The sequence below is a fragment of the Balaenoptera acutorostrata genome, chromosome 9 (assembly GCF_949987535.1).
Source record: "Balaenoptera acutorostrata chromosome 9, mBalAcu1.1, whole genome shotgun sequence".
NCBI classification, from domain to species: domain Eukaryota; kingdom Metazoa; phylum Chordata; class Mammalia; order Artiodactyla; family Balaenopteridae; genus Balaenoptera; species Balaenoptera acutorostrata.
Window position 1 is genome coordinate 94,409,493 of NC_080072.1, and position 24,397 is coordinate 94,433,889.

The 24,397-nt window shown below is 37.1% G+C and overlaps 1 protein-coding gene across 1 annotated transcript in view; it reads left to right on the plus strand.

Moving 5' to 3' along the window:
* Positions 1-561: 561 nt before the first annotated feature.
* The window catches only part of HTR3B (5-hydroxytryptamine receptor 3B), a 35,423-nt gene continuing 11,587 nt past the window's right edge, over positions 562-24,397 (plus strand). Inside the window, exons 1-5 of the mRNA XM_007172031.1 lie at positions 562-601; positions 5,888-6,048; positions 22,740-22,784; positions 23,105-23,214; positions 24,000-24,169. Coding sequence (XP_007172093.1) covers positions 562-601; positions 5,888-6,048; positions 22,740-22,784; positions 23,105-23,214; positions 24,000-24,169 — 526 coding nt within the window. The remainder of the gene's footprint in view (positions 602-5,887; positions 6,049-22,739; positions 22,785-23,104; positions 23,215-23,999; positions 24,170-24,397) is intronic.

Sequence of the window (24,397 nt, forward strand, 5' to 3'; positions counted from 1 at the left end):
GTTAGCAGTTGCTCTTCATTTGACAATACCAGGTTTCCATTAGCTTAGTGTAATTCAAGAGTCCAAAAATCATAGTCAAATGCTGAAGATGTTACTGCATAAGTCTGATTTAGATCAGCTATTTGGATCTCAATTATTAATGAAATTAGTGTCCTAAATGTCAGCAAGAGCACTGCCTTAGGTAAACGCTGTAAAGGAAATCACATTAGTGTGGAATTTCCCCTCCTTAGGGGCTCCTCTTAGATTACATTATTCACTTAGCTATCTCCTGTCAGGGAAATTGAAATGTTGGCCAAGATCTGATCCTGGGACAGAACCAAATGGAGAAGTTAAGAGGTATTGCAATGCCATCAATTCCAAAACATTTGTGTGGTGCTGGTACTGCCTTTGGTCCCATTTAGTGTTTACAAAATAGCACCAGCAAGGACAGCATAAACTGGCAAACAGAGAAGAACGGAATGGAAAGGAGGTCTTTCAGGAAAGATTGAGTGGCATTCCATCCAACAGGCAAGTTCGTGTTTCTCATCTTCTGGAAGTGCCTGGGGAACACTGGCACGTTCAATGGCCCCTCTGTGGCCCTTGGTCCTGGTGGCCACCTCAGGTGAGTCCTTTAATGATATTACTAGGCTTTGAATATTAATGCCTAGAAGCTAGAGACATGGTTTTCTACGTTGTGCTGTATAATTCCTCACAAGTGTTTGTTTTTATTTACCATCTATAAAACGTCAGTCCTGTGAAGCTACACGGAGACCAACAATTTGTTACGACTTTGCTCCTACAATTATAGATGTATATACACCTAGGGTCACACAGTGGGGCTTTACACATGGCTGAAAATATGCTCTGAAATGTTATAATTGTCTGATAAATTTCTGCTTCCTTAGAAATCAAGCTTTCTTTACAACAATTGACATTGAGAGTTTGGGGTATTCTCTTTCAGATTTACTTTATGTCTGAATAGTATATTTTTATTATCCAAAGTAGTCTTGGCTTTTAGTAACCCAGGGAGAGAGTCCCTTGGATCCATCAGGGCTACAGAAACCTGGATGTCATTTTGGTATTAGGGGCTTTACATCCAGCCGTACAAAGTCTGTGTAGGTGATGAGTGTTTCTCTAAAGATGAGCTCTATAAACTTGCATGTTTTGAGTGTACAATTCCCCTTAAAAATACTTTAGAAACTAATATATATATATATATATATATGTATATATGTTTTCTTTCCCTAAATTTCTGGAACTAAAATTCCATAGTGCCAGTATTAACTCTACTGAACTGAGCCATTTGAATTAGGATACAATTGGTTCTTAGAAAATATACACAAATCAAAAAGTTATGTTTATGCTGGTGTTTCCCAACACCCCATTTTCTTGAGGGTTCTCCTAGAGCTCGTATCTGAATTTCCATGTTTTAAAATATAACTGAAAGTGGAATGAGTCGATTACGGAGATGAGGAAGGAATTTGGTAGCCAAGCAGCTGGCAATGATTTTTTTACTGGGTAGAGAAGAAAAATAGCCACTTATCATTAAAGTATAAAAATGCTAGGTGTTGAACTTAAAGGATAAAAGCATATCTTAATTATAAAAATGAAAACAGAGGGAATTTCATTAAATGTCAAATGGGTTTCTTAGCAGAAAATAATTGTGAACATTAAACTAAGTAAGGTAAAATAGAAAAATGAAGGTTTGAAAACAGAAGAAATTCTTCTTAATGATTTCTCTTTCTAATGTTTTGCATTATGCTTGATTTTTGCTCTAACTGTGGCAGAGAAAGTGTTTTAACAGTGTCTCGTAATCAGTGCTTGACCATAAATCATACTGAGAACATTTGTTGCAGAAAAATTCATGCTTTGGAATTTTTACTGGTTTAATATCAAGATGATTTGTAAACATTAAAGCCCTGAACCAACCACCAATTCACCGCTGCACCCAGGAGACAGTGTGCTGGGGTAGGAGGCCTGGATTAGAGCCATCTAGTTCCTGCCACTCTACTCACCAGCCACGTGACCCCGGGCAAGTCAATTAACCTCTTAGAGACTCTGTTTCCCTGTAAGTTAACTGTTTATTTTGTATACTCATGAAGACCGAAGAAGATAGCATTATGAAATTGTAAGGTGCAATGCAAATGTAAGATATCACTGACCTGAAAACACACAAATGGGGACTTCCCTGGCGGTCCAGTGGCTAAGACTCCGTGCTCCCAATGCAAGGGACCCAGGTTCGATCCCTGGTCAGGGAACAAATCCCACAGGCAGCAACTAAGGGTTCACATGCTGCAACTAAAAGATCCCGAGTGCTGCAACTAAGCCCCGGCACAGCCAAATAAATAAATATTTTTAAAAACCCCACAAACACAGAAAATAACAATGGGCTGTTTCTGTCCAAAAATGTACAACATGCAACTCTTCCTTTTGAAGGGTTACTCACTGCTGTTCCTAGTGTTCTCAGGGAGCCAGTTCAGGGTAGTGCCAGAGTAAGAGCTTGACCTATGCATCCAGATCAGTCTTGTTTAAATTCCGGCCTCCTCACTTACAAGCTGTGCGATCTTCAGTGGTACTCACCTCACTAGGCCTAGAGTCCCTCACCTGTAAGTGACCCTTCACGGGGCTGTAGAGTACCTATTCTTGTAGAAGTTAAATGAGATAATTCATGTAAAGGGCTCTCAGCCCAGTGCCTGGCACACAACAAATTATTTAATCAGTATTAGGTATTCAGTAGTACCATGCACCCAAACCTCTGTTTCCTTGTAACATCTCAGATATATGTATTGCTACCAACCAGGTTTCTTGGCCTTCCTTAATCAATAGAAATTGATAAGAGGCCAGACAAGAAATTCAGGCAAGGCTCTACTGGGACCCCTACTATAGCAGGGAGGAGCAAAAACAAGTAACAGGTTCCCTTGCTTGCTTCCTGAGGTGGGACGAGCTGCTTCCTTACATGGGGTGAGGGTAGGGGCGGGTCCAGGGGTCGGGTTGGAGTGGTGGCTGAGGTGGTCTGCCCACCCCTTTGGTGGTGCTGTGTGCAGGGGGCATGTGCAATACCCTGCTTTTGCCCCCTGCTCTTCAGAAGTGGCAGCTGGGTTTTTTTGGTCTTTTTGTATCTTGTTGTCCATAATTTGCCCTAACTGCACATGCACACAGTTATTTTTAGTCCCTTTTAGTTTCTTTGTATTTTGCTTCTTAAGGAGATGTTTGTCCAGATGTAAGCACTGCAGCAAAGCACTAGGTCCCAGGTCCCAGCCTGTCTCAGTATCACTCTCATAATCCTAAAGGTGGTATACTCACTAAAGCAAAAAGAGCTTTTTTCATCAAAGTGCCCAGAACACTCTAAGATAGGCGTGTGTGTAACTCATTGAAATAAGGAAAACAAAGGAATAATTCTACTGTATTCTTATCTTTTTTAAATCTCTCTTCACCTAAAAGTGCTTCACAGCTCAGTTCCTAACACATTCTACTTTCCAGAAATTTTACAAGTGAATTATTTGAAGCTGATTATTGGCATTCAAGGAGGCAGTGCTAGTGAGGAATCTCTCCTGGGTCTGTTGATAGTTTCCATCAGTGTCTGTTGAAACATCACTGAACTGTGAGTCATTTATTGCCTGTGTGAATGTCACATTAGCTTTCAAGGGGCATAATTTACTGTTAATTAATGGTCACTTAAATCCTTAATCTCTCTCCTCTAATTGATCTTTCTTCTCAGGCAAATTTGCACTCATAGTAGAAATGTAATTCATTATTTCTTCCCATTTTAAACAAAGAACTCTTTCCCTCTGTAGTTTATTTAAGCATACTTCCGTTTGCTTCTGATTTTTCTCCAATCATTGCCTGTTTCTCTTTTGTTCCTATTTCCAGCTTCCAGAACATTCTCTTTTTACCCAAAGACTTTGACACATTCTAGAAAGTATGTGTTTACCCATAGGGGACCTATGGATTGTTTCCTAGAAAAGGTATCAGAGGGGAATTTGAGTCTCCTTGAACAGAGGGTATAGGGAACACACATTCATTTCTCAGAATTATGTCTTAACTCTGTCTCAAGTGGTTTCCTGTATTGAAACAGGCACATTTCAGTGGTTCCCCAACTGGGCTTGAATTGGGAGCTTCCAAGGGAGGTAAGAGTGAACTCGCCCAAAGCGAAGTTCTCAGGAAAAGCACCAGACCAGCTTTGCTTTGGGCTCCAGAATTCTCTCCCCCCAGGGTCCACCAGCGAGAAACAGTCTCAGGTAGAGAGATTCACAGCACATTTTTTGACAATCACAGTTCATAGAAACTAAAGATGATGCCTGACGCGAGCCACCCACCTTAGTCCCGCATGCCAGAATAGCTGTTGCCACTTCTGGCATCTTGTCGGGTGAATAGTTAGGGAGTTAAAACGCTAATTAGATTCCCAGTTCAGATGGTAATGGAAGTGAATATTCCACTGCCCACAATGAGTCTGGAATTGCACCTCCAGCACCGTTGTTAGCATTTTGGTCACACCGACATTGATAAATATAGAAATTGCTGCCTGCGGCAGCAAGTGACACAGTATCATTCATAAAGAGATGGGCATAAACAGGATTGTCGCATGGGGAGAGGATATCTCATTTACAGTTTTCTGTTGGATCCCGCGTGCCTTCAGCAGCTCATCAAAATAACCATCAAAACTGCTGAGAGCCGAGGTGAATTCACGCGCAGGACACTACAGATAGATTTCACTCAGGCGCTGTTGGCGGGAGGTGTGCAATTTGCTTCAGTCCAATGACTTAGCGAAGCTTTGAATCCCCCAGGGGCCGGCAAAGCTGGTGAACAAAATATCTTTTTGCAATTCCGAGAAAGCCCTCACAGATTTGTCACTTCCAATTGCTGGTGCTCATTTCTCTTGCTTGCTTTCCCCTGGCCTTCCCGGCCTCAACACCAATCACGGCTCCTCTACAAATCAAGATTCCTGGGTCATAGGAAATGGTTGTTCCCTGGAACCACAGAGAATTTTCCCAAAATGAAGATCTCATTTTCTGACAAGTGCATTTTAAGGCAGAGTGAGAGAAAAGATACATTTTTGAGGAGAAAAATATGAATTGGAATCTCACTAATCCCATTATTCAGAAATCCACACAAATCTCTGGGTTCAACTGGTTTGTCCATGTTTCTGCTTGGGCTTTCAATATGATTTTGAATTACAAATGGAAAATCCAAAGAAAAATCCAAAGAGGAAGTTAAATGTTGGCTAAGTGCATAGGAAGCTTTCTCCTATGTACCGGGAGGGGGTGATACGGAAAAAAGAAAGGATGCTGTCTCCAAGATGCAAGATTGTTGTAAAAATGGAACTGTAGGTGCAAGTTTACATCCTCAGAGATGGGGTTGATTTATTTATCTTTACAATGAGATTTCTCCATTGGGCACTTAGACCATCAGCTTACTTTGCTTTTTTTTTTTTTTGCTTTTTAATTGAAGTATAGTTGATTTACAATGTTTCAGGTATACAGCAAAGTGATTCAGTTATACACACACACACACACACACACACACACACACACACGTATTCTTTTTAAGATTCTTTTCCATTGTAGGTTATTATAAGATATTGAATATAGTTCCCTGTGCTATGCAGTAGGTCCTTGTTGTTTATTTTATATACAGTAGTGTGTATCTGTTAATCCCAAAGTCCTAATTTATCCCTTCCCCCTCTTTCCAGTTTGGTAACCATAAGTTTATTTTCTATGTCATCAGCTTACTTTAAATAAGTGTCTGCCAATAAGCCCGCTAGTTGGCTGTGAACTTAAGCAGTTTGGATGAGCTGAAAACTATATCTTGCTAGGAGCCACTGAGTCCTGAGCAGTCTGAAGTGTCCTAAAGATGCTAAGTTCCTTTTATTTTCATAAACGATGAAAACGATGATAGTTTTCTTTTTCAGGAATCCTGGCCATAGATACCCCTCATCCCAGGAGTTCTGCTCTGCATCATCTCACCAAGCAGCTATTACAGAAATATCGCAAGGAAGTGAGGCCAGTTCACAACTGGACCCAGGCCACCACAGTATACCTGGATGTGTTTGTCCGCGCTGTGTTGGATGTGGTAAGGACCATCTTACCATCTCCTAGTCCCATCATTCTTTTGTAAAACTACCTGCTCTTTACGCAGGGGTCTAGGAGAAGTTTTATTCTTGAAACTCTCGTTGAGCTGATAGAGAAGTTGTGCTAGACTCAGCAGTGAGCCTGGGGTAAATATTTATTAGGCAAATCATGCTTTCTAGCCCCCGACTTACATTGTGAGGGCAGATAGTCTAGAAATAGGAATTTCACAGAAATAAGATGTTTTAAGAATTGTGGTCATAGGCCACAGAACATATTTTATGAGCATTGCTGAAACCCAAAATGGTAATAGGCATTATTTTCTATGGTTCACATTTCTTAGTGATAGTAGTGGGTTTATGAAACAACTTCTACAACTTACTGCCTGAAATTTTAAAAGGGGGGAAAAAGTGCCTTGCTATCCTGAGTTTTTAAGGGACTTTATACCTAAGGTATTTGCTAAGGGTAGTGGGAAGATTTGTTTATTAAAGCTCATCTTTCCTACTATGTCTGAAAAATGGGTTGTTGTGGGTATTAAATGAGAAAGTGCATGTAAAGCAGTTAGCAGAGGTCTTAGGAAGCCCTCAGTGATGGCCCGTGTAATTATCTCTGCTTCTTCTTTCTCCTTTTTCTTAATTACAAAGTCTTCAGTATCAATAGATCCCAAATTTCTTTTGATTTCTTTTAAAAGCAGACTTTACTGAGCTTGTTTGTTAAAGTAGTTTAATAATTGTTTTTCAATTTACTTCTCAAAACTTTTTTTCCAATTGAGGTATAATATACAGATATTGAAATGCACAGTATGAGTTTTGATTATTGCATGCACCCACATAATCCATATCCCTATCAATACGTCAAACATTTCCATCACCCCAGAAAGATCTCCCATTTCCTTCCCAGTCAATCATCATCCCCTCCATCCACAAGGACAACTGCTGTTCTGATTTCTTTCATCATATTTTTGAGCTTCATTCATGTTGTTGTGCATATCAGTAGTTTTTCTTTTTTATTGATAAGTAGTATTTGGTTATGGCTATACCATGATTTGTTTATCCATTCTCCTGTTGATAGGCATATGGGTTGTTTCCAGTTTTAGTATATTATGAATAAAGCTGCTGTGAACATTTCTGTACAAGTATTTTGGTGTACATATGTTTTTTTTTCTCTTCAGTAAAACCTAGAAGTGGAATAACTGCCACTTCTCATAGGATAGATGTACATTTAATGAGAAACTGCCAGACTGATTTACAAAGTGGTTGTACATTGTATGCTCCCGCCCATCAGCTATGAGAGTTCCCATTTCCCCACATCTTCACCAACACTAAGTGTTATCAGTCTTTTTAATTTTAGCCATTCTGGTAAGCGTGTAGGGATATTTCATTGTGGTTTTTCTTTATACTTCCCATGGCTAATAATTAAGGGCTCTTTTTTTATGTGTTTATTGGCCACTTATATATCTTTCTTTGTGAAGTACCTGTTTAAGTCTTTTCCTATTTTTTATTTTGTTGGTTGTATTTTTATTATAGATTTATAGGGATTGCTTATATATTCTGGACACAAGTCCTTTGTCATCTATGTATTGCAAATGTTTATTCTCAGTCTGTGGCTTGCCTACTCATTTTCCTAATGGGTCTTGTGATGGACAGAAATTTTTAAATTTAATGAAGTCCATTTTTTTACCAGTTCTTTATTTATGGTTAGTGCTTTCTGGGTACTATCTAAGAAATCTTTGCTACTACAAGTTTACCAAAATATTTTCCTATATTTTCTTTCAGAAGATTTATAGTTTTTAGCTCCTTAGATTTAGTTCTGTGATCTTGAGAATTAATTTTTGTAATGGTGTGAGGCATAGGTCAAAGTTTTTTGCTGTTGTTTTGTGTTTTGTTTTGTTTTTGTTTTTGCATTTAGAAAGGATTTGTTCCATCACCATTTTTTGAAAAGGCTTTCCTTTCCCCGTTGAATTACTTTGATGTCTTGGCTGAAAATTAAGTTAACTTATAAGTGTCAGACTATCTGATATCTTGAAATCAGATAGTGTAAGTCCTTGAACTTTGTTCTTCATTTTTAAGATAGTTTGGCTTTTTAGAACCTTTGTACTTCTACATAAATTTTATATTCAGTTTGTCACACTTCATTAAAAATAAAAAACCTGCTGGGAGTTTGCTTGGAATGATGTGGGACCCACAGAGAAATTTAGGGGAGAATTGACATTTAACAACACTGAGTTTTCCAGTCTTTGAATATGGTATGTCTCTCCATTTATTTGGGTCTTCAGCAGTGTTTTATAATTTTAAATGTAGAAGTTTTATACATATTTCCATTAAACTTATCCCAAAGTATTTTTGATGTGGCTCTAAATATTACTTAAAATTTTAAATGTTCTAGTTATTTGTTGTCATTATAAAGAAATAGGATTCATTTTGTACGTTGACTTTGTGTCCTGTGACCTTGCAAAATTCACTTACTAATTCTAGTAGTTTTTCAGATTAATATTTTCTACATATACAATCATTTCATCTGCAAATAGTTTTACTTCTTTCTTTTTTAATCTGTGTGCCCTTTATTCTTCTTGTCTTGTTGCATTGCCTAAGACCTCTACTACAGTGTTAATGGAAGTGGTGAGAGCAGACATTTTTATTTGTTTCCATTCTTACAGAAAAATCTTTCACCATTAAGTGTGATGTTAGCTATAGATTTTTCATAGATGATCTTTATCAGGTTGAAAAAGTCCCCTCTTATTTGCTATGTGCTGAGAGATATTTTAAAAATCATGAACGATACTAAATTACATCAAATTTTTTCTCAATCAATTTGAATGATCATATGATTCTTCTGTTTTATGCAGTTAATATGGTAAATTATTTTTGATTGATTTTCAAATGTTAAACCACCCCTGCATTCCTAGAATAAACTCTGCTTGATCTTGATATATATTTCTGGATTTGAATTCCTACTTATTGTAGGTTGCATCTATGTTAATGAGGAGTATTGGGCTATAGTTTTATTTCTTGTAATGTATTTGTCTGGTTTTGGTGTCAGGGTTATTCTGGCTTTATAAAACTCATTGAAAAGTGTTCCCTCCTCAATTTCCTGAAGGAATTGTGTAACATGGATAATTTCCTTCCCTAATGTTTGATAAAATTCACCAGTAAAACTATCTGGGACTGGAGTTATCTTTGTGGGAAGGTATTTAAATATAAATTCAATTTCATTAACATATATAGGAATATTCAAATTTTCTATTTCTTCTTGTGTCCGTTTTGGTAATTTGTATTTTTCAAGGAATTTGTCTATTTCATCAAAGTTGCAAATTTATTTGTTCATAATATTCTCTTTTAATTCTTTTAATGTCCAAAGGATCTCCAGTGATACTGCCTCTTTCATTCCTCATATTGGTAATTTGTGTTTTCTCTTATTTTCCCTTGACCAATATTGCCAAATGTTTATCAATTTAATTTATTTCTTTAAAGAACCAAATATTGGTTTTGAATTTTCCTTATTGTTTTCTATTTCACTGATATCTACTCTTATCTTTATTTCCTTTCTTCTACTTACTGTGTACTTAATTTGTTCCTCTTTATCTTGTTTCTTAAAGTGGAAAGTTATATCATTGATTTTAAACCTTTTTTCTTTTATAATTTTAGCATTTAAAGTTATAAGTTTTCCAAGCACTAATTTAACTGCATCCTATGAAATTTTGATGCATTTTAAAATTTGAGGTCTAAATTATATAGACTGAAACTCATCTTTTTTTTTTAAAGATTTATTTATTATTTATTTTTGGCTGCATCAGGTCTTAATTGCGGCATGCGGGATCTTCATGGAGGCATGCAGGATCTTTCGTTGCAGTGTGTGGGCTTCTCTCTAGTTGTGGCATGTGGGTTTTCTCTTCGCTAGTTGTGGCGCGTGGGCTCCAGAGCGCCTGGGATCTGTAGTTGTGGTGCACGGTCTTAATTACCCTGCGGCATGTGGGATTTTAGTTCCCTGACCAGGGACCAAACCCGCATCCCCTGTATTGTAAGGGGGATTCTTTACCCCTGGACCACCAGGGAAGTCCCTGAAACTCATCTGTTTTAAGCCAGTCCCTTCCCCCTAGCCCCAGTCTCTGGCAACCACAGATTTTCTTTTTTCTCCCTATAGTTTTGCCTTTCTAGAATGTCATATAAATGGAATCATTTTGTATTTTATTCTTTGTTTTTGGCTTCTTTCACTTAGAATAATGCCTTTGAGAGCCATCAGTGTTGTGTTGTTGCATATATCAGTAGTAGTATTCTATTGTACAAATGTACTGCAATTTGTTTACTTATTTACCAGTTGTTGGACATGTGATGTGGGTTGTTTCCAAATCGGAGCAATTATGAATAAAGTCACTATAAACATTTGCATACGTTTTCACTTCTGTTGGATAAATACTTAGGTGTGGGATTGCTGAGTTGTATAAGTCTATGTTTAACTTTATAAGAAACTGCCAAACTGTTTTCCAAAGTGGATGTGTTATTTTGCGTTCCACCTGCAATGTCTGAGAGTTTCAGTTCCTCCACATGATCGCCAGCACTTGATATTGTCAGTCTCTTTAAATTTTAACCATTCTAGTAGATTTGTCACCACAAAGTAGATTTGTGATATCTCGATGTGGTTTTAAACTTTCATTTCACTAAAAATTAATGATGTTGAACATCCTTCCATGTGCTTACTTGTCAACTGTATATCTTTTAAAATACAGTATTCGCTCAAATCTTTTACTTTTAAAAAAATAGGTTGTTTATTACCTTATTATTGAGTTGCAGAAGTTCTTTATATAGTTTTGGTCTATTTTTGCATTCTATTCTGTCCAACTAATCAATATATTTCTCCTTACATCAATACACTGTGTCAATTACTGTGCATTACAGAAGTCTTGAAATCAGATAGTGTGAGTCTTCCAACCTTATTCTTCTGTTTTAAAATTGTTTTGACTCTTCTAGGTACTTTGCATTTCTATATAAACTTAAGAAAATTCATCAATTTCTATTTTAAAGACTACCAGATTTTTATTGAGATTGCATTAAATCTATAGATCAATTTAAGGAGAATCAACATCTTAACAATAAGCTTCCAATCCATGACAACAGTGTATCTCTCCATTTGTTTAGTTCTTTAATTTCTTTGCATAATGTTTAGTGTTTTTCAGTGTTCTGCACATATCTGGTTAAATTTATCCCTAAGTATTTCACATTTTTGATGCTATTATAAATGATATTTTTTGATAAGAAAGAGAATTAAAATTTTAATAATATAAATGTATTTTAATTTTGGGTCTCTGTTACTTGCTAGCATACAAAAATATAACTGATTTGTATATATTGGCCTTGATCCTGTGACCCTGCCATCTCATTAATTTTTGAGTCTTTTTGTAGATTCTTTCAAATTTTCTCTGTAGAAGATCATGCTGTCTGCGAATAATGAAAGCTGTACGTCTTTCTTTCCAATCTTTATAGCTTTTCTTTCCTTTTATTGCCTACTGCCCTGACTCGACACTTTAGTGCAATGTTGAATAGAAGGGTGCACTGTTCTATAAATGTAAATTCAATAAATGTGTTTATAATATTGTTAAAATCTCCTATAACAATTTTTTTGTCCAGTTGTTCTATTAATTTCATAGAGAGGGGTATAACAATCCCCAGTTATAATTGTGGTTTGTCTATTTCTCTTCCCTGTTATTAGATGCATACGCATTTAAGATCGTATGTCTTCTTAACGAACAGAACCTTTTACCATTATAAAATACCCTTCTTTATCCCTGGTAATATTCTTTTTCTTGAAGTTTTTTTCATGCTTACTTTTTGCATGGTATGTATTTTGCCATCCTTTTATTTTCAATTTCTGTGGTACTCAAAGTCATCTCTTAGACAGAGCATGTAGTTTGGTCTTTCATTTTGTCAAACTTTTTATTTTGAAATAACTATAAATTTACAGGAAGTTGCTAATAAATTTATAGGGAGGTTCTGTGCACCCTCACCCAATGCCCTCCAATGTTAACATCTTGCAAAAATACAGTACAGTATCAATACTAGAAAATGGACTTTGGTGCTTATTCAGATTTCTCCAGTTTTACATATACTCATTTGCATGTGTGTGTATGTTTCTCTATAATTTTATCATATGTGTAGCTTTGTGTAACCACCACTACCACCACATCAAGCTACACAATCATCACCACAGGGCTCCCTGGTACTGTTCCTTTATAGCCACAATCCTTTCTCCCCTCTAACCCTTAGCCCCTGGCAACCAATAAATCCCTTCTCCATCTTTATAATTGTGTTATCTCAAGAATATTACATAAATGGAACCATGTAGTATCTTACCTTTGAGGTTGGCTTCTTTCATTCAGTGTAATTCCCTTCAGGTTCATCCAAGTTGTTGTGTGTATCAATAGTTCACTCTTTTTTGTTGCTGAGTAGTGTTCCAGGGTATTGCTATTTTAACCCATCAATCTATGCATTTTAATGGAAGTGTTTTGTCCATTTACCAATACCATCTTGCTATTTGTTTTCTAGCTGTCTCATCTGTTTTCTGTTTTCTGCTCCCCTTATCCTGCCTTACTTTGGATAAATTAAATATTTTTTAATATTTGATTTTAGTTCCTCTAAAATCAAATTAGCTTTTTTGCAATCCCTCTGTCTATTATTTATAGATGTTATTTTAGGTATTTCCATACCCATCATTAACTTAATACAATGTACTTAGAATTAATGCTATTATACTTCATATAAAATGTACAAATCTTACAACAGTAAAATTCTATTTACCTGTTCCCCTTACATTTACATACATAATATGCCCTACAATACAATATTATTATTTTAATATACTTTAAAAAAATAATTCAATAATTTCTCTTTAATTTATTTTAATGGAGGTGTTTCTCTATGTTAATATCTTAGTGCTGCACTATGAATCAGAGACTCTGATTTTTTGACTGAGACTCAGGTATTGAAATTGATGAAAAATAAATACTTTAAAACTGAAAGTATAAATTTTCTGTTATAACACGGTTTAAATTATTTTTTATCTAATGAAGTTATTTTAGCATAATTTTCCTTGAGCTTAGATAAACCCCTACTCATTATTTCTTCATAAGCAGGTACATTTATTTATTTATTTTTAACATCTTTATTGGAGTATAATTGCTTTATAATGGTGTGTTAGTTTCTGCTGTATAACAAAGTGAATCAGCTATACATATACATACATCCCCATATCTCCTCCCTCTTGCGTCTCCCTCCCACCCTCCCTATCGTACCCCTCTAGGTGGACACAAAGCACGGAGCTGATCTCCCTGTGCTATGCGGCCATAAGCAGGTACATTTAAGTGAAACACAAAAAATCCTCCTTTTAGCACACAATTTCACTTTTCTCAGCTTTATTTTCCCACTCACACTAGTAAAAGTACTATATCTAAGATCCTAGAAAATACTGTTTAATTAAATGCCAGAAAACGCCCACCCTTACTCTCCAAAAGACCTAGTCTTACACAAAGCTCCAATAGAAAACTCCTTTAAATCTCTTTTCTATTTGGATGTTGAACTAGAATTTTGGAGACAATTTTCTGGGGCTGTATCTTCACTTACTTAAGAGATATTAGTCCCTGCTATTTAGTTGTCAGTGGGTTATTATGTCTATATTGTTTATCGGACATTGTCCAATGGGAAAAGCATGATTTGAATAAAGACACACTATGAACCATGTTATATGAAACTCCAGGGAAGAGATAGAATCAGCCTTGAGTTAAGAGCTGAAGACAGGTTTCTAGGTCTCTCCTCATTCTTCTACTTTCTGACTTCATATTGATGAAGGTGAAGTAGAATTGCTCAGGCTTTCCTTTAGAGGATTATTTGGCGATAAAGAAAAGGAGTAAAGTCTTTATATTACTAATTCCCTTGGAGCAACTGTATCAAATTGAAAATTTTAATCTAACTCTTTCTTCCTACCCCAATAAAAGAAAATAAAATTATATCCCTTATGGTGGGTAAGGAGAACACCATTATTTTTTCAAAGATATGCTTTTCTCCACTGTTGTGAAGTATACTAATTTTTTACAAGAATATGTTAGACATATTTTATTGGATATGGAAAACTTGCCTTCAGAAATATGGGAAAATCTTATATTCCATCCCTCTAGTTTTATTCCTATCTACTGTCTTAACTTTATCTTCTACGTGTACTCAATGCTACAATGAACCTGAACTTCTTGTTTCCTGCCTATATGCTGTTAATTCTGCTATTTCCTCCACTGAATGTGTTTTCCTCTTCATTTGCCATCTATCAAATATTATAGTCCTCAAATCTCAGCTCCTAAGAGAAATTTTCCTCAATTCTCCAAACTGACAGGAATGTCTCCCTCTTTTGAATCCAATGAAGTATGTATATTTCTTAATGCCCATAGTTAATTGTTAAAATGTCACATACACTAATAGCTACTTGAGGGAAGGATTTTCTAACTCATGGTCCTATTTCCCACAATATGCAGCATAGTATATCTTACTTCAAAGCTACTGGGTAGATATTTGTCTAACCAATTAATTAAGATATGTGAGTACAATTCTAGGGTTGTCTTTATGAACGACTTAGTCTAATATACTTTGCAAATGTCTCTATTACATTCAGGTGGGCTGCTCCTAAAGTTCGTTCCAGAGGCAGGGCTGGTTTGAAGGACTTGATAAAAATCGCTCACAAATTCTGCTCAGACAAGGACACTCCCAATGTGAATAGATAACTTGTTGGATGCATCTACCAGCAGCTGAACTGCTGGCAACTTTTGTTTGGAGTGAAGAGCTTTCAGCCCAGCTTTCATCAGTGCACCTCCCTTCCGTTATGTTTTGCCTCCTGTTTTGTTTACATGAAAGACTACAGTCTTGTCTTAGAATTTCTGGGTATTATGTGTACCTTAGGGAAATCTGATTATAGAGATAATCTACTAACAGGGAAGAGTTCCCATTTGTTTCTATTGAGTTTTGTCAATTCTGAATCCAAGATTCCTTTGTATTTCAGTCCATTGACTAGAGCCTCCCAGCCAGACGTTGAGGCATCTGTTTCTATAGTCTTTGGAACTGGGAAAGATAAATAAGAATGTGCGGGAATTATCTGTATATTTGCTAACCACCAATTTAGATCTAAATAGACTCCCTCTGTTAGGAAGACTAATGAATTCCAATTCTCTGAAATATCCTTTGCTTTTAACAAGCAAGATGGAAGGCATCTAAAGAAAAAAAAAAAAAGAAAGAGATGCACAGAGGGAAAAGCTGTGAATAATGCCACCAGAGAACCAATTATGTTCACCAGCTGGCATTGAGAAACTTGTTTCCCTTGACAAAAAAAAAGACTTCAGTTTTAGCCTCAAACTTCTTTTTGACATTGTGTTCTTTAGGGCTGAATGACAAATCCTCCCAGACATCCCCATAAGATATTAGGAAAAAAATTCTTAACACTGTTGTTACGTGTAACATGACAAAGTGCTTGACAGGAAGAGAAAAACAAGTGAAGGCATCAACATGGCAGTTAATAAGAACCAACTAGATAAAATGACAGTGAAAATGAAACATTAAGACGTAGAGACCTTCCTCCCCAGCCACATGACTGAGTCAACGAGTTATATTCACAACTTGGCATGACAGTGATAAAGAAACTGGTTGGGACATTTCATAGATGTAAAAGTATATTTGTTATGAAAGAGTAGCTAAAAGCTATATTTCTCAGTAATAGAAACAACATTTTGGACTTTTTCCCCTGTTAAGGGGGGACCCTCTTTGATTGCAGCTAAGCCTAGAACTGTGCCTTTTGTGTGTTAGTGGGTGAGATATGATCTATTTCAGGCTCTCTCAGCCAGTAAAACTTGGAAGAAAGTGGTGTCACCCAATCTTGGGCTCTCACTAGGGGTCTTTTTTTAACTGCCCTGAGCCCCTCAGAGCCAATCTTGGCTGGGAGTCCCCTCTGTACCTCCTCCAAGCTGTTTCTTGGGGAAATACTTGTGAATTCAGTGTTTTCATTTTGTACAGTCAGTCCTCCATATCCATGAGTTTTGCATTTGCAGATTGAACCAACTGTGCCTCGAAAATATATTTTTAAAAAATTCCAGAGACTTCCCTGGTGGTGCAGTGGTTAAGAATTCACCTGCCAATGCAGTGGACAAGGGTTCGATCCCTGGTCCGGGAAGATCCCACATGCTGTGGAGCAACTAAGCCCATGTGCTGCAACTACTGAGCCCATGTGCCACAGCTACTGAAGCCCATGTGCCTAGAGCCTGCGGTCCGCAACAAGAGAAGCCACCGCAATGAGAAGCCTGCGCACCACAACGAGGAGTAGCCCCTGCTCCCTGCAACTAGAGAAAGCCCACATGCAGCAACGAAGACCCAAGGCAGCCAAAAATAAATAAATAAAATAAATATATTTATTTTAAAAAATTCCAGAAAGTTCCAAAAAGCAAAACTTGAATTTGCCATGCATCAACAACTATTTACGTAGCATTTCATTGTATTGGGTATTATGAGTAATCTAGAGATGATTTAAAGTATACTGGAGGATGTGTGTAGGTTATATGCAAATACTTCTCCATTTTATGCATAAGGGTCTTGAGCATCTATAGATTTTGGTATCTGAGGGGGTTCTGGAGCCAATCCCCCATGGATACTGAGGGACAACTGTATACCATTTTAAAACCTGCCTTTCTCAAGTATCTATTTGAAGTTCATAAAAATCTGCAGAGCAAGTTCACTCAGTCTAACCTTTGCTGAACCACTAAAGTAGAGTCCCTCTGTATCTGTGCACAATCCCTTTTTTCTCAAGGTACCTAGAAATGTTTATTCAATAGCAACTTGCTTTTTTGATTGCAAAAAGGGGGAACTTTAATTTTAAAAGTTTATTGTTTCTCTTTCAAATGATGCCATCCTGTGTACACCTGTATAGTCTGAGTACTACACAATTCCAGGTGCACCCCCTGCAAGAAGTAAATATCAATGGCTCCTCCCTACCCCCCACCCAACCTGGATTGAAGAGAGTGGTAGTCTTGACCCTATGCGCAAAGATTATATATTTTTTATGTGATTGGATAACTGACTGGATAATTAATTTAATATACTTTGTTCTGGGGAGGAAAATGGAGCTGTTATTTGCTTTCATGCCATAACTCCCCAACTCTATTATTTTACTGAAATTGGTATTATACTTAATATTACAGAAATACAAATGTTATTTTTTTATATACATCTTTATTGAAGTATAATTGCTTCACAATGGTGTGTTAGTTTCTGCTTTATAACAAAGTGAATCAGCTACACATATACACACATTCCCATATCTCCTCCCTCCTGCATCTCCCTCCCTCCCACCCTCCCCATCCCACCCCCCGAGGCAGTCACAAAGGACTGAGCTGATCTCCCTGTGCTATGTGGCTGCTTCCCACTAGCTATCTATTTTACATTTGGTAGTGTATATATGTCCATGACACTCTCTCACCCTGTCACATCTCACCCCTCCCCCTCCCCATATCCTCAAGTCCATTCTTTAGTAGGTCTGTGTCTTTATTCCCATCTTGCCACTAGGTTCTTCATGACCTTTTTTTTTTTTTTTCCTTAGATTCCATATATATGTGTTAGCATACTGTATTTGTTTTTCTCTTTCTGACTTACTTCACTCTGTATGACAGACTCTAACTCCATCCACCTCATTACAAATACCTCCATTTCATTTCTTTTTATGGCTGAGTAATATTCCATTGTATATATGTGCCACATCTTCTTTATCCATTCATCTGATGATGGACACTTAGGTTGCTTCCATGTCCTGGCTATTGTAAATAGAGCTGCAATGAACATTGTGGTACATGACTCTTTTTTTTTTTTTTTTTTTTTTTTACATGACTCTTTTTGAATTATGGTTTTCTCAGGGTATATGCCCAGTAGTGGGATTGCTGGGTCGTATGGTAGTTCTATTTTTAGTTTTTTAAGGAACCTCCATACTGTTCTCCATAGTGGCTGTATCAATTTACATTCCCACCAACAGTGCAAGAGTGTTCCCTTTTCTCCACACCCTCTCCAGCATTTATTGTTTGTAGATTTTTTGATGATGGCCATTCTGACCAGTGTGAGATGATACCTCATTGTAGTTTTGATTTGCATTTCTCTAATGATTAATGATGTTGAGCATTCTTTCATGTGTCTGTTGGCCATCTGTATATCTTCTTTGGAGAAATGTCTATTTAGGTCTTCTGCCCATTTTTGGATTGGGTTGTTTGTTTTTTTGTTATTGAGCTGCATGAGCTGCTTGTAAATCTTGGAGATTAATCCTTTGTCAGTTGCTTCATTTGCAAATATTTTCTCCCATTCTGAGGGTTGTCTTTTGGTCTTGTTTATGGTTTCCTTTGCTGTGCAAAAGCTTTTAAGTTTCATTAGGTCCCATTTGTTTATTTGTGTTTTTATTTCCATTTCTCTAGGAGCTGGGTCAAAAAGGATCTTGCTGTGATTTATGTCATAGAGTGTTCTGCCTATGTTTTCCTCTAAGAGTTTGATAGTGTCTGGCTTTACACTTAGGTCTTTAATCCATTTTGAGTTTATTTTTGTGTATGGTGTCAGGGAGTGTTCTAATTTCATACTTTTACATGTACCTGTCCAATTTTCCCAGCACCACTTATTGAAGAGGCTGTCTTTTCTCCACTGTATATGCTTGCCTCCTTTATCAAAGATAAGGTGACCATATGTGCATGGGTTTATCTCTGGGCTTTCTATCCTGTTCCATTGATCCATATTTCTGTTTTTGTGCCAGTACCAAACTGTCTTGATTACTGTAGCTTTGTAATGTAGTCTGAAGTCAGGGAGCCTGATTCCTCCAGCTCCAATACAAATATTATTTAAATGACTCCTTAGCTTTGAACCAAAATCAGTAAGGAAGTGTTTTACACATTTTATTTCACATGTTTTCATCTTGGATTTTCCATGCCTCTTATTCTCTTTGAAGGATGCAATTGGAAAGGAATGGTTTCATCAGTAGTTTGTACCAGCCTTCTTCCTTATACATTCCCTGAAACATCTTCAAAAATGGTTTCCTGGGACTTCCCTGGTGGTCCAATGGTTAAGCCTCCACGATTCCACTACTGGGGGCACGGGTTCTATCCCCAGTCAGGGAAATAAAGTCCTGCATGCTGCATGGCGTGGCCAAAAAATAATGATTTTCTTTTTCTTTATTAATACATTTTTTAAATGGCAGTTCTTTTGAGATATAACACAACCACAAAACTCATCCATTTCAAGTATATAATTCAGTGGTTGCAGTATATTCACAGAGCTGTGCAGCCATCACCACTATCTAATTTCAGAGCATTTCATCACTTCCAAAGATTTCATACCATTAGCAGCCGCATCCTGCACCCCACCCCCACCGGCCCTAGGCAAACACTAATCTACTTTTTTTTTAAAGTTTTCTTTTGATGTGGACCATTTTTTAAAAAGTCTTCATTGAATTTGTCACAATATTGCTTCTGTTCTATGTTTTGGGGTTTTTTTTTTTTTTTTGGCTGCAAGGCATGTGGGATCTTAGCTCCCCAACCAGGGATCAGACCTTCACTCCCTGCATTGGAAGGTGAAGTCTTAACCACTGGACTGCCAGGGAAGTCCCACTAATCTACTTTTTATCTCTATAGATTTGCCTATTCCAGACATTTCATATAAATGGTATCATACAATAAATGGCCTCTTGTGATTGAATTCTTTCATTTAGCATAATGTCTTCAAGTTTCATCCATGTTGTAGCATGTATGAACTTGCTACTTTTTAGTGCTGAAAAATATTCTATTGAATGGATATGTACCACATTTTGTTTATCCATTCATCAGTTGATGGACATTGGGTTATTTCTACTTTTTGGCTGCTATGAACAGTCCTGTACAAGTTTGCTTTTTTTCCTGTACACACTGTGTGTGTGTGTGTGTACTTCTGTTTTCAAGAGTCTTGGTTATTCACTTAGGAGTGCAGTTGCTAGGTCTTATGGTAACTGTATGTTTAACATTCTGAGGAACTACCATACTGTTTTGCAAAGTGGCTGCACCATTTTATAATCCCACTGGCAATGTAGGGAGGCTCTAATTTTTCTACATTTTCCCAATACTTATTTTCTGTCTTTTTAATTTTATCTGTCCTAGTGGGGTGAAGTGGTATCTCATTGTGGTTTTGATTTGCATTTCCCTAATAACTAATGATGTTGAGCATCTTTTCAAGTGTTAATTGGCCACATTTATATATCTCCTTTGGAGAAATATCTACTCAAGTCCTTTGCTTATTTTAAAATTATTAATTTTGCTTGTGGTTAACTACACATAATATAAAATTTCCATCTTAACCTTTTTTAAGTGTACAGTTCAATGGCATTAAGTACATGCTCATTTTGTACAAACATCACCACTGTCCATCTCCAGAACTCTTCATCTTCCAAAACTGAAACCCTGCACCCATTAAACACCAGCTCCCCATTTCCCATTCCCCAGCCCCTGGTAACCATCATTCTACTTTCTGTCTCTATGAATTTGACTAGTCTAGGTACTTAGACTGTATATAGTGGAATCATAAAGTATTTGTCCTTTTGTGACTGGCTTATTTGTGACTTTGCATAGTGTCTTCAAGGTTCATCCATGTTGTAGCATGTGTCAGAATTTCCTTCCTTTTAAAGACTGAATAATATTACATTGCATATATATACCACATTTTGTTCATCCATTCATCCACTGAGGGACACTTGGGTTGCTTCCACCCCTTGGCTACTGTGAATAATGAACATGGATGTACAAATATCTGTCCAAGTCCCTGCTTTCAATTCTTTTGGGTAAATGCCGAGGAGAGGAATTGTTGGACAATGTAGTAATTCTATTTTTAAGTTTTTGGGAACTGCCATACTGTTTTCCACAGCAGCTGCACCATTTTACATTCCCAACAATAGTGCACAAGAATTCCAATTATCCTCACCAACACTTATTTTCTGCTTTTTAAAAAACTAGTAGCCATCCTAATGAGAGTGAAATGGTATTTCTTTGTGGTTTTGGTTTATATTTCCCTAATGATTAGAGATTATATCAGCCAGCTCCGACTGCCATAACAAATACCATAGACTGGGTGGCTTAAACAACAGAAATTTATTTCTCACAGTTCTGGAGGCTGGGCAGTTCAAGATCAAAGTTCCAGCCAATTTGTTTCCTAGTAAGAGCTCTCCTCCTGGCTTGCAGATGGCTGCCTTCTCACTGTGTCCTCACAGGGAGGAGAAAGAGAGATCATTCTCTCTTCCTCTCTTTATAAGGTCACCAATCCTATTGGATGAGAGCCCCACCCTTTTGACCTCATTTAACCTTAATTATCTCCTAAAAGTCCTATCTCCAAATACAGTCACATATGAATTTTGGAAGAACACAGTTTGGTCCATAGCTGTGATATTGAGCATATTTTCATGTATTTATTGGCCGTTTGTATATCTACTTTGGACAAATGTGTATTCAAGTCTTTTGTCCACTCTTAAATAAGGATATTGGTTTTGTTTTGAGTTGTAGAAGTTCTTTAATTTTCAGGATAATAACCCTTTATTAGGTATAGGATCCACAAATGTTTTCTTCCATTCCATGAGTTGCCTTCTCACTCTGTTGACTGTGTCCTTTGATACTCATTTTTAAATTGGGTTATTTATCTTTTTATTGTTGAGTTGTAAGAGTTCTTTATATATTCTGGATACAAGCCCCTTACTAGGTATATGATTTGCAAATATTTTCTCCCATACTGTGGGTTGTCATTTGACTTCCTGATGATGTCCTTTCAAACACAAAAGTTTTAAATTTTGATGAAGTCCCATTTACTTTTTCTTTTGCTTCTTGTGCTTGTGGTGTCATATCTAAGAAATTATTGCCTAATTCAAAGTCATGAAGTTTATTCCTATGTTTTGTTCTAAGAGTTTTATAGTTTTAGCTCTTACATTTTGGTTTATGATCCATTGTGAGTTAATGCTTGTATATGGTATGAGATATTCCTTTTCTTTTAATCCCTAAGAACATAATCATTTTAGCATGTTTTTACTAGATTCAATATGAAAAAAAATTAGTAAAGTGGGTTTTTTTGTTTGTTTGGGGAGATCTTTTTTTTTAAATCACTGACTCATTGCACACATGGGAAGCCACATCTATTTGTATCACCAAAAATATACCTCACTTGGATTAAGCTCATTCAGTCTGTTTTATAAGCAGAGAAACCCAAACATAAGGTAACAGCAGGAATGGCTGCCAATGGCAGTTGAGATAACACTCATTGAAAGATTATGAATAACATTTTGATTACAAATAAAAGCATGGTCTCATCTTTTTAGTCCAAAATTAGCTACGACTACATATCATCTTTTAGTCTGATTAATGGCAGAGTAACAATTAGAGTAGGAAAGAGATTAGCAAATTATTTAAGATGTCAAGTGCAGTTAGTGTGTCATTTTATCATAGATAATATAGTAAAGCTCATAGCGACAGGTGTATGTAATAAATAAGAACTGAGAATACTCAGATCTTGAAGAGTCAAGGTAATGTTTCTAAAATCAGCATTATTTCGTTGGATTTGATTTTCTTCCTCTGAATTGTCATACTGTTGAATTGGGCTTTGATTTACTGACACTCTAAGATTTGGTGTGGATGTTCTTTTTGCTTTGCAGGATGCACAGAATCAAAAATTAAAGACAAGTGTATGGTATCGTGAGGTAAATGATTCTGTTTTCTTCCGTGCATGCTGGACTCCTGAACTCGATCTGTTGCAAGATGTAATTATTAGAAGAAATAGATACTATCTTGTGTTTGTAGTTCTTTATGTCTGCAGCAGACCTGATTTGTTAGAATCTGAGTAAGATACATGGCCGTGGTTTCTGGTTGGGGCAACCCTCTTTAGGAGTTGAATGGAAAGTCCTCTCCCCTGACAGATAGAACCAACAGGCTGATCAATTGAGTTATTAATCCGAATCCCTCTTCAGTTCTTTGATGAGATTGACATTGCCCCTTTGTGATGTTTCCTTTTTGGCTACAGGTTTGGGATGATGAGTTTTTATCCTGGAACTCCAGCATGTTTGATGAGATTAGAGAGATCTCCCTACCTCTAAGTGCCGTCTGGGCTCCTGATATCATCATAAATGAGTTGTAAGTGTGCTGGGGTGTGTTTCTGTGGGGTTTAGGCTGCTTAGAATATTCAGGCTGGTTGCTGCTTCCTTTAAGTCATGGTTACTATTTTTTGTTTCTCAACTTGAAGAAGAGCATACTGTTGGGAGTATTCAGGTTAGAAGCACCATGAGTTGACATCATTTAAGATACAGATTTGATTGCTAATGCTTGATGTTACTCATGGATTATGTCTCTGTGTGTGTGTGTGTCTGTGTGTGTGTTTTATAAATTTACTTATTTATAGTTTTTATTTTTGGCTGCATTGGGTCTTTGTTGTTGCACGTGGACTTTCTCTAGTTGAGGCGAGCGGGGGCTACTCTTCGTTGCGGTGTGTGAGCTTCTGTCATTGCAGTGGCTTCTCTTGTTGCAGAGCACGGGCTCTAGGCGTGCGGGCTTCCGTAGTTGTGGCACACAGGCTCAGTAGTTGTGGCTCACAGGCTTAGTTGCTCCGCGGCATGTGGGATCTTCCCGGACCAGGGCTCGAACTCGTGTGCCCTGCATTGGCAGGCGGATTCTTAACCGCTGCGCCACCAGGGAAGTCCTATGTCTGTGTTTTAACATTAGCAAGTGAGTTGACTTACAAGGGTGTCATTGCTGAACCCACCTTTGCCAGGGTGGCTATCTCATGTAAAGTGTGATTCTGTCTTTGCACTTCTAGGCTAGTCTTGGGTGTTACGGTCACTATCATCTTATAATCAGTTCTGTTTATGTATTGGAATGACTAAAGCGCTTTCTGTAACAAAGATCTTTTGTGTTTCATATAGTGTGGACATTGAAAGATCACCTGATCTTCCCTATGTTTACGTGAACTCATCTGGGACCATTAAGCACTCTAAGCCCATTCAACTTGTCTCTGTGTGCAGTTTAGACACATACGCTTTTCCATTCGATATCCAGAATTGCAGCCTAACCTTCAATAGCATTCTGCACACAGGTAAGCCATGAGAGGTGGAGCCTGCTAGTGGGCAAACACACTTGTGCTGGGTTGGCACACATAGGTGAAATTATTATATTATGCTGTCCCTCAGGTCTATTTTATTCTTGCACATAATTGACTTTTTATAAATCTAAATCTCTTCTTGCAGTTATTTGGCTCCTGCTGTAATTCAGACTAAGTACAGTATTGTGCCCAGAGATATTGCCCTTTGCTGCTGTTGGTTTG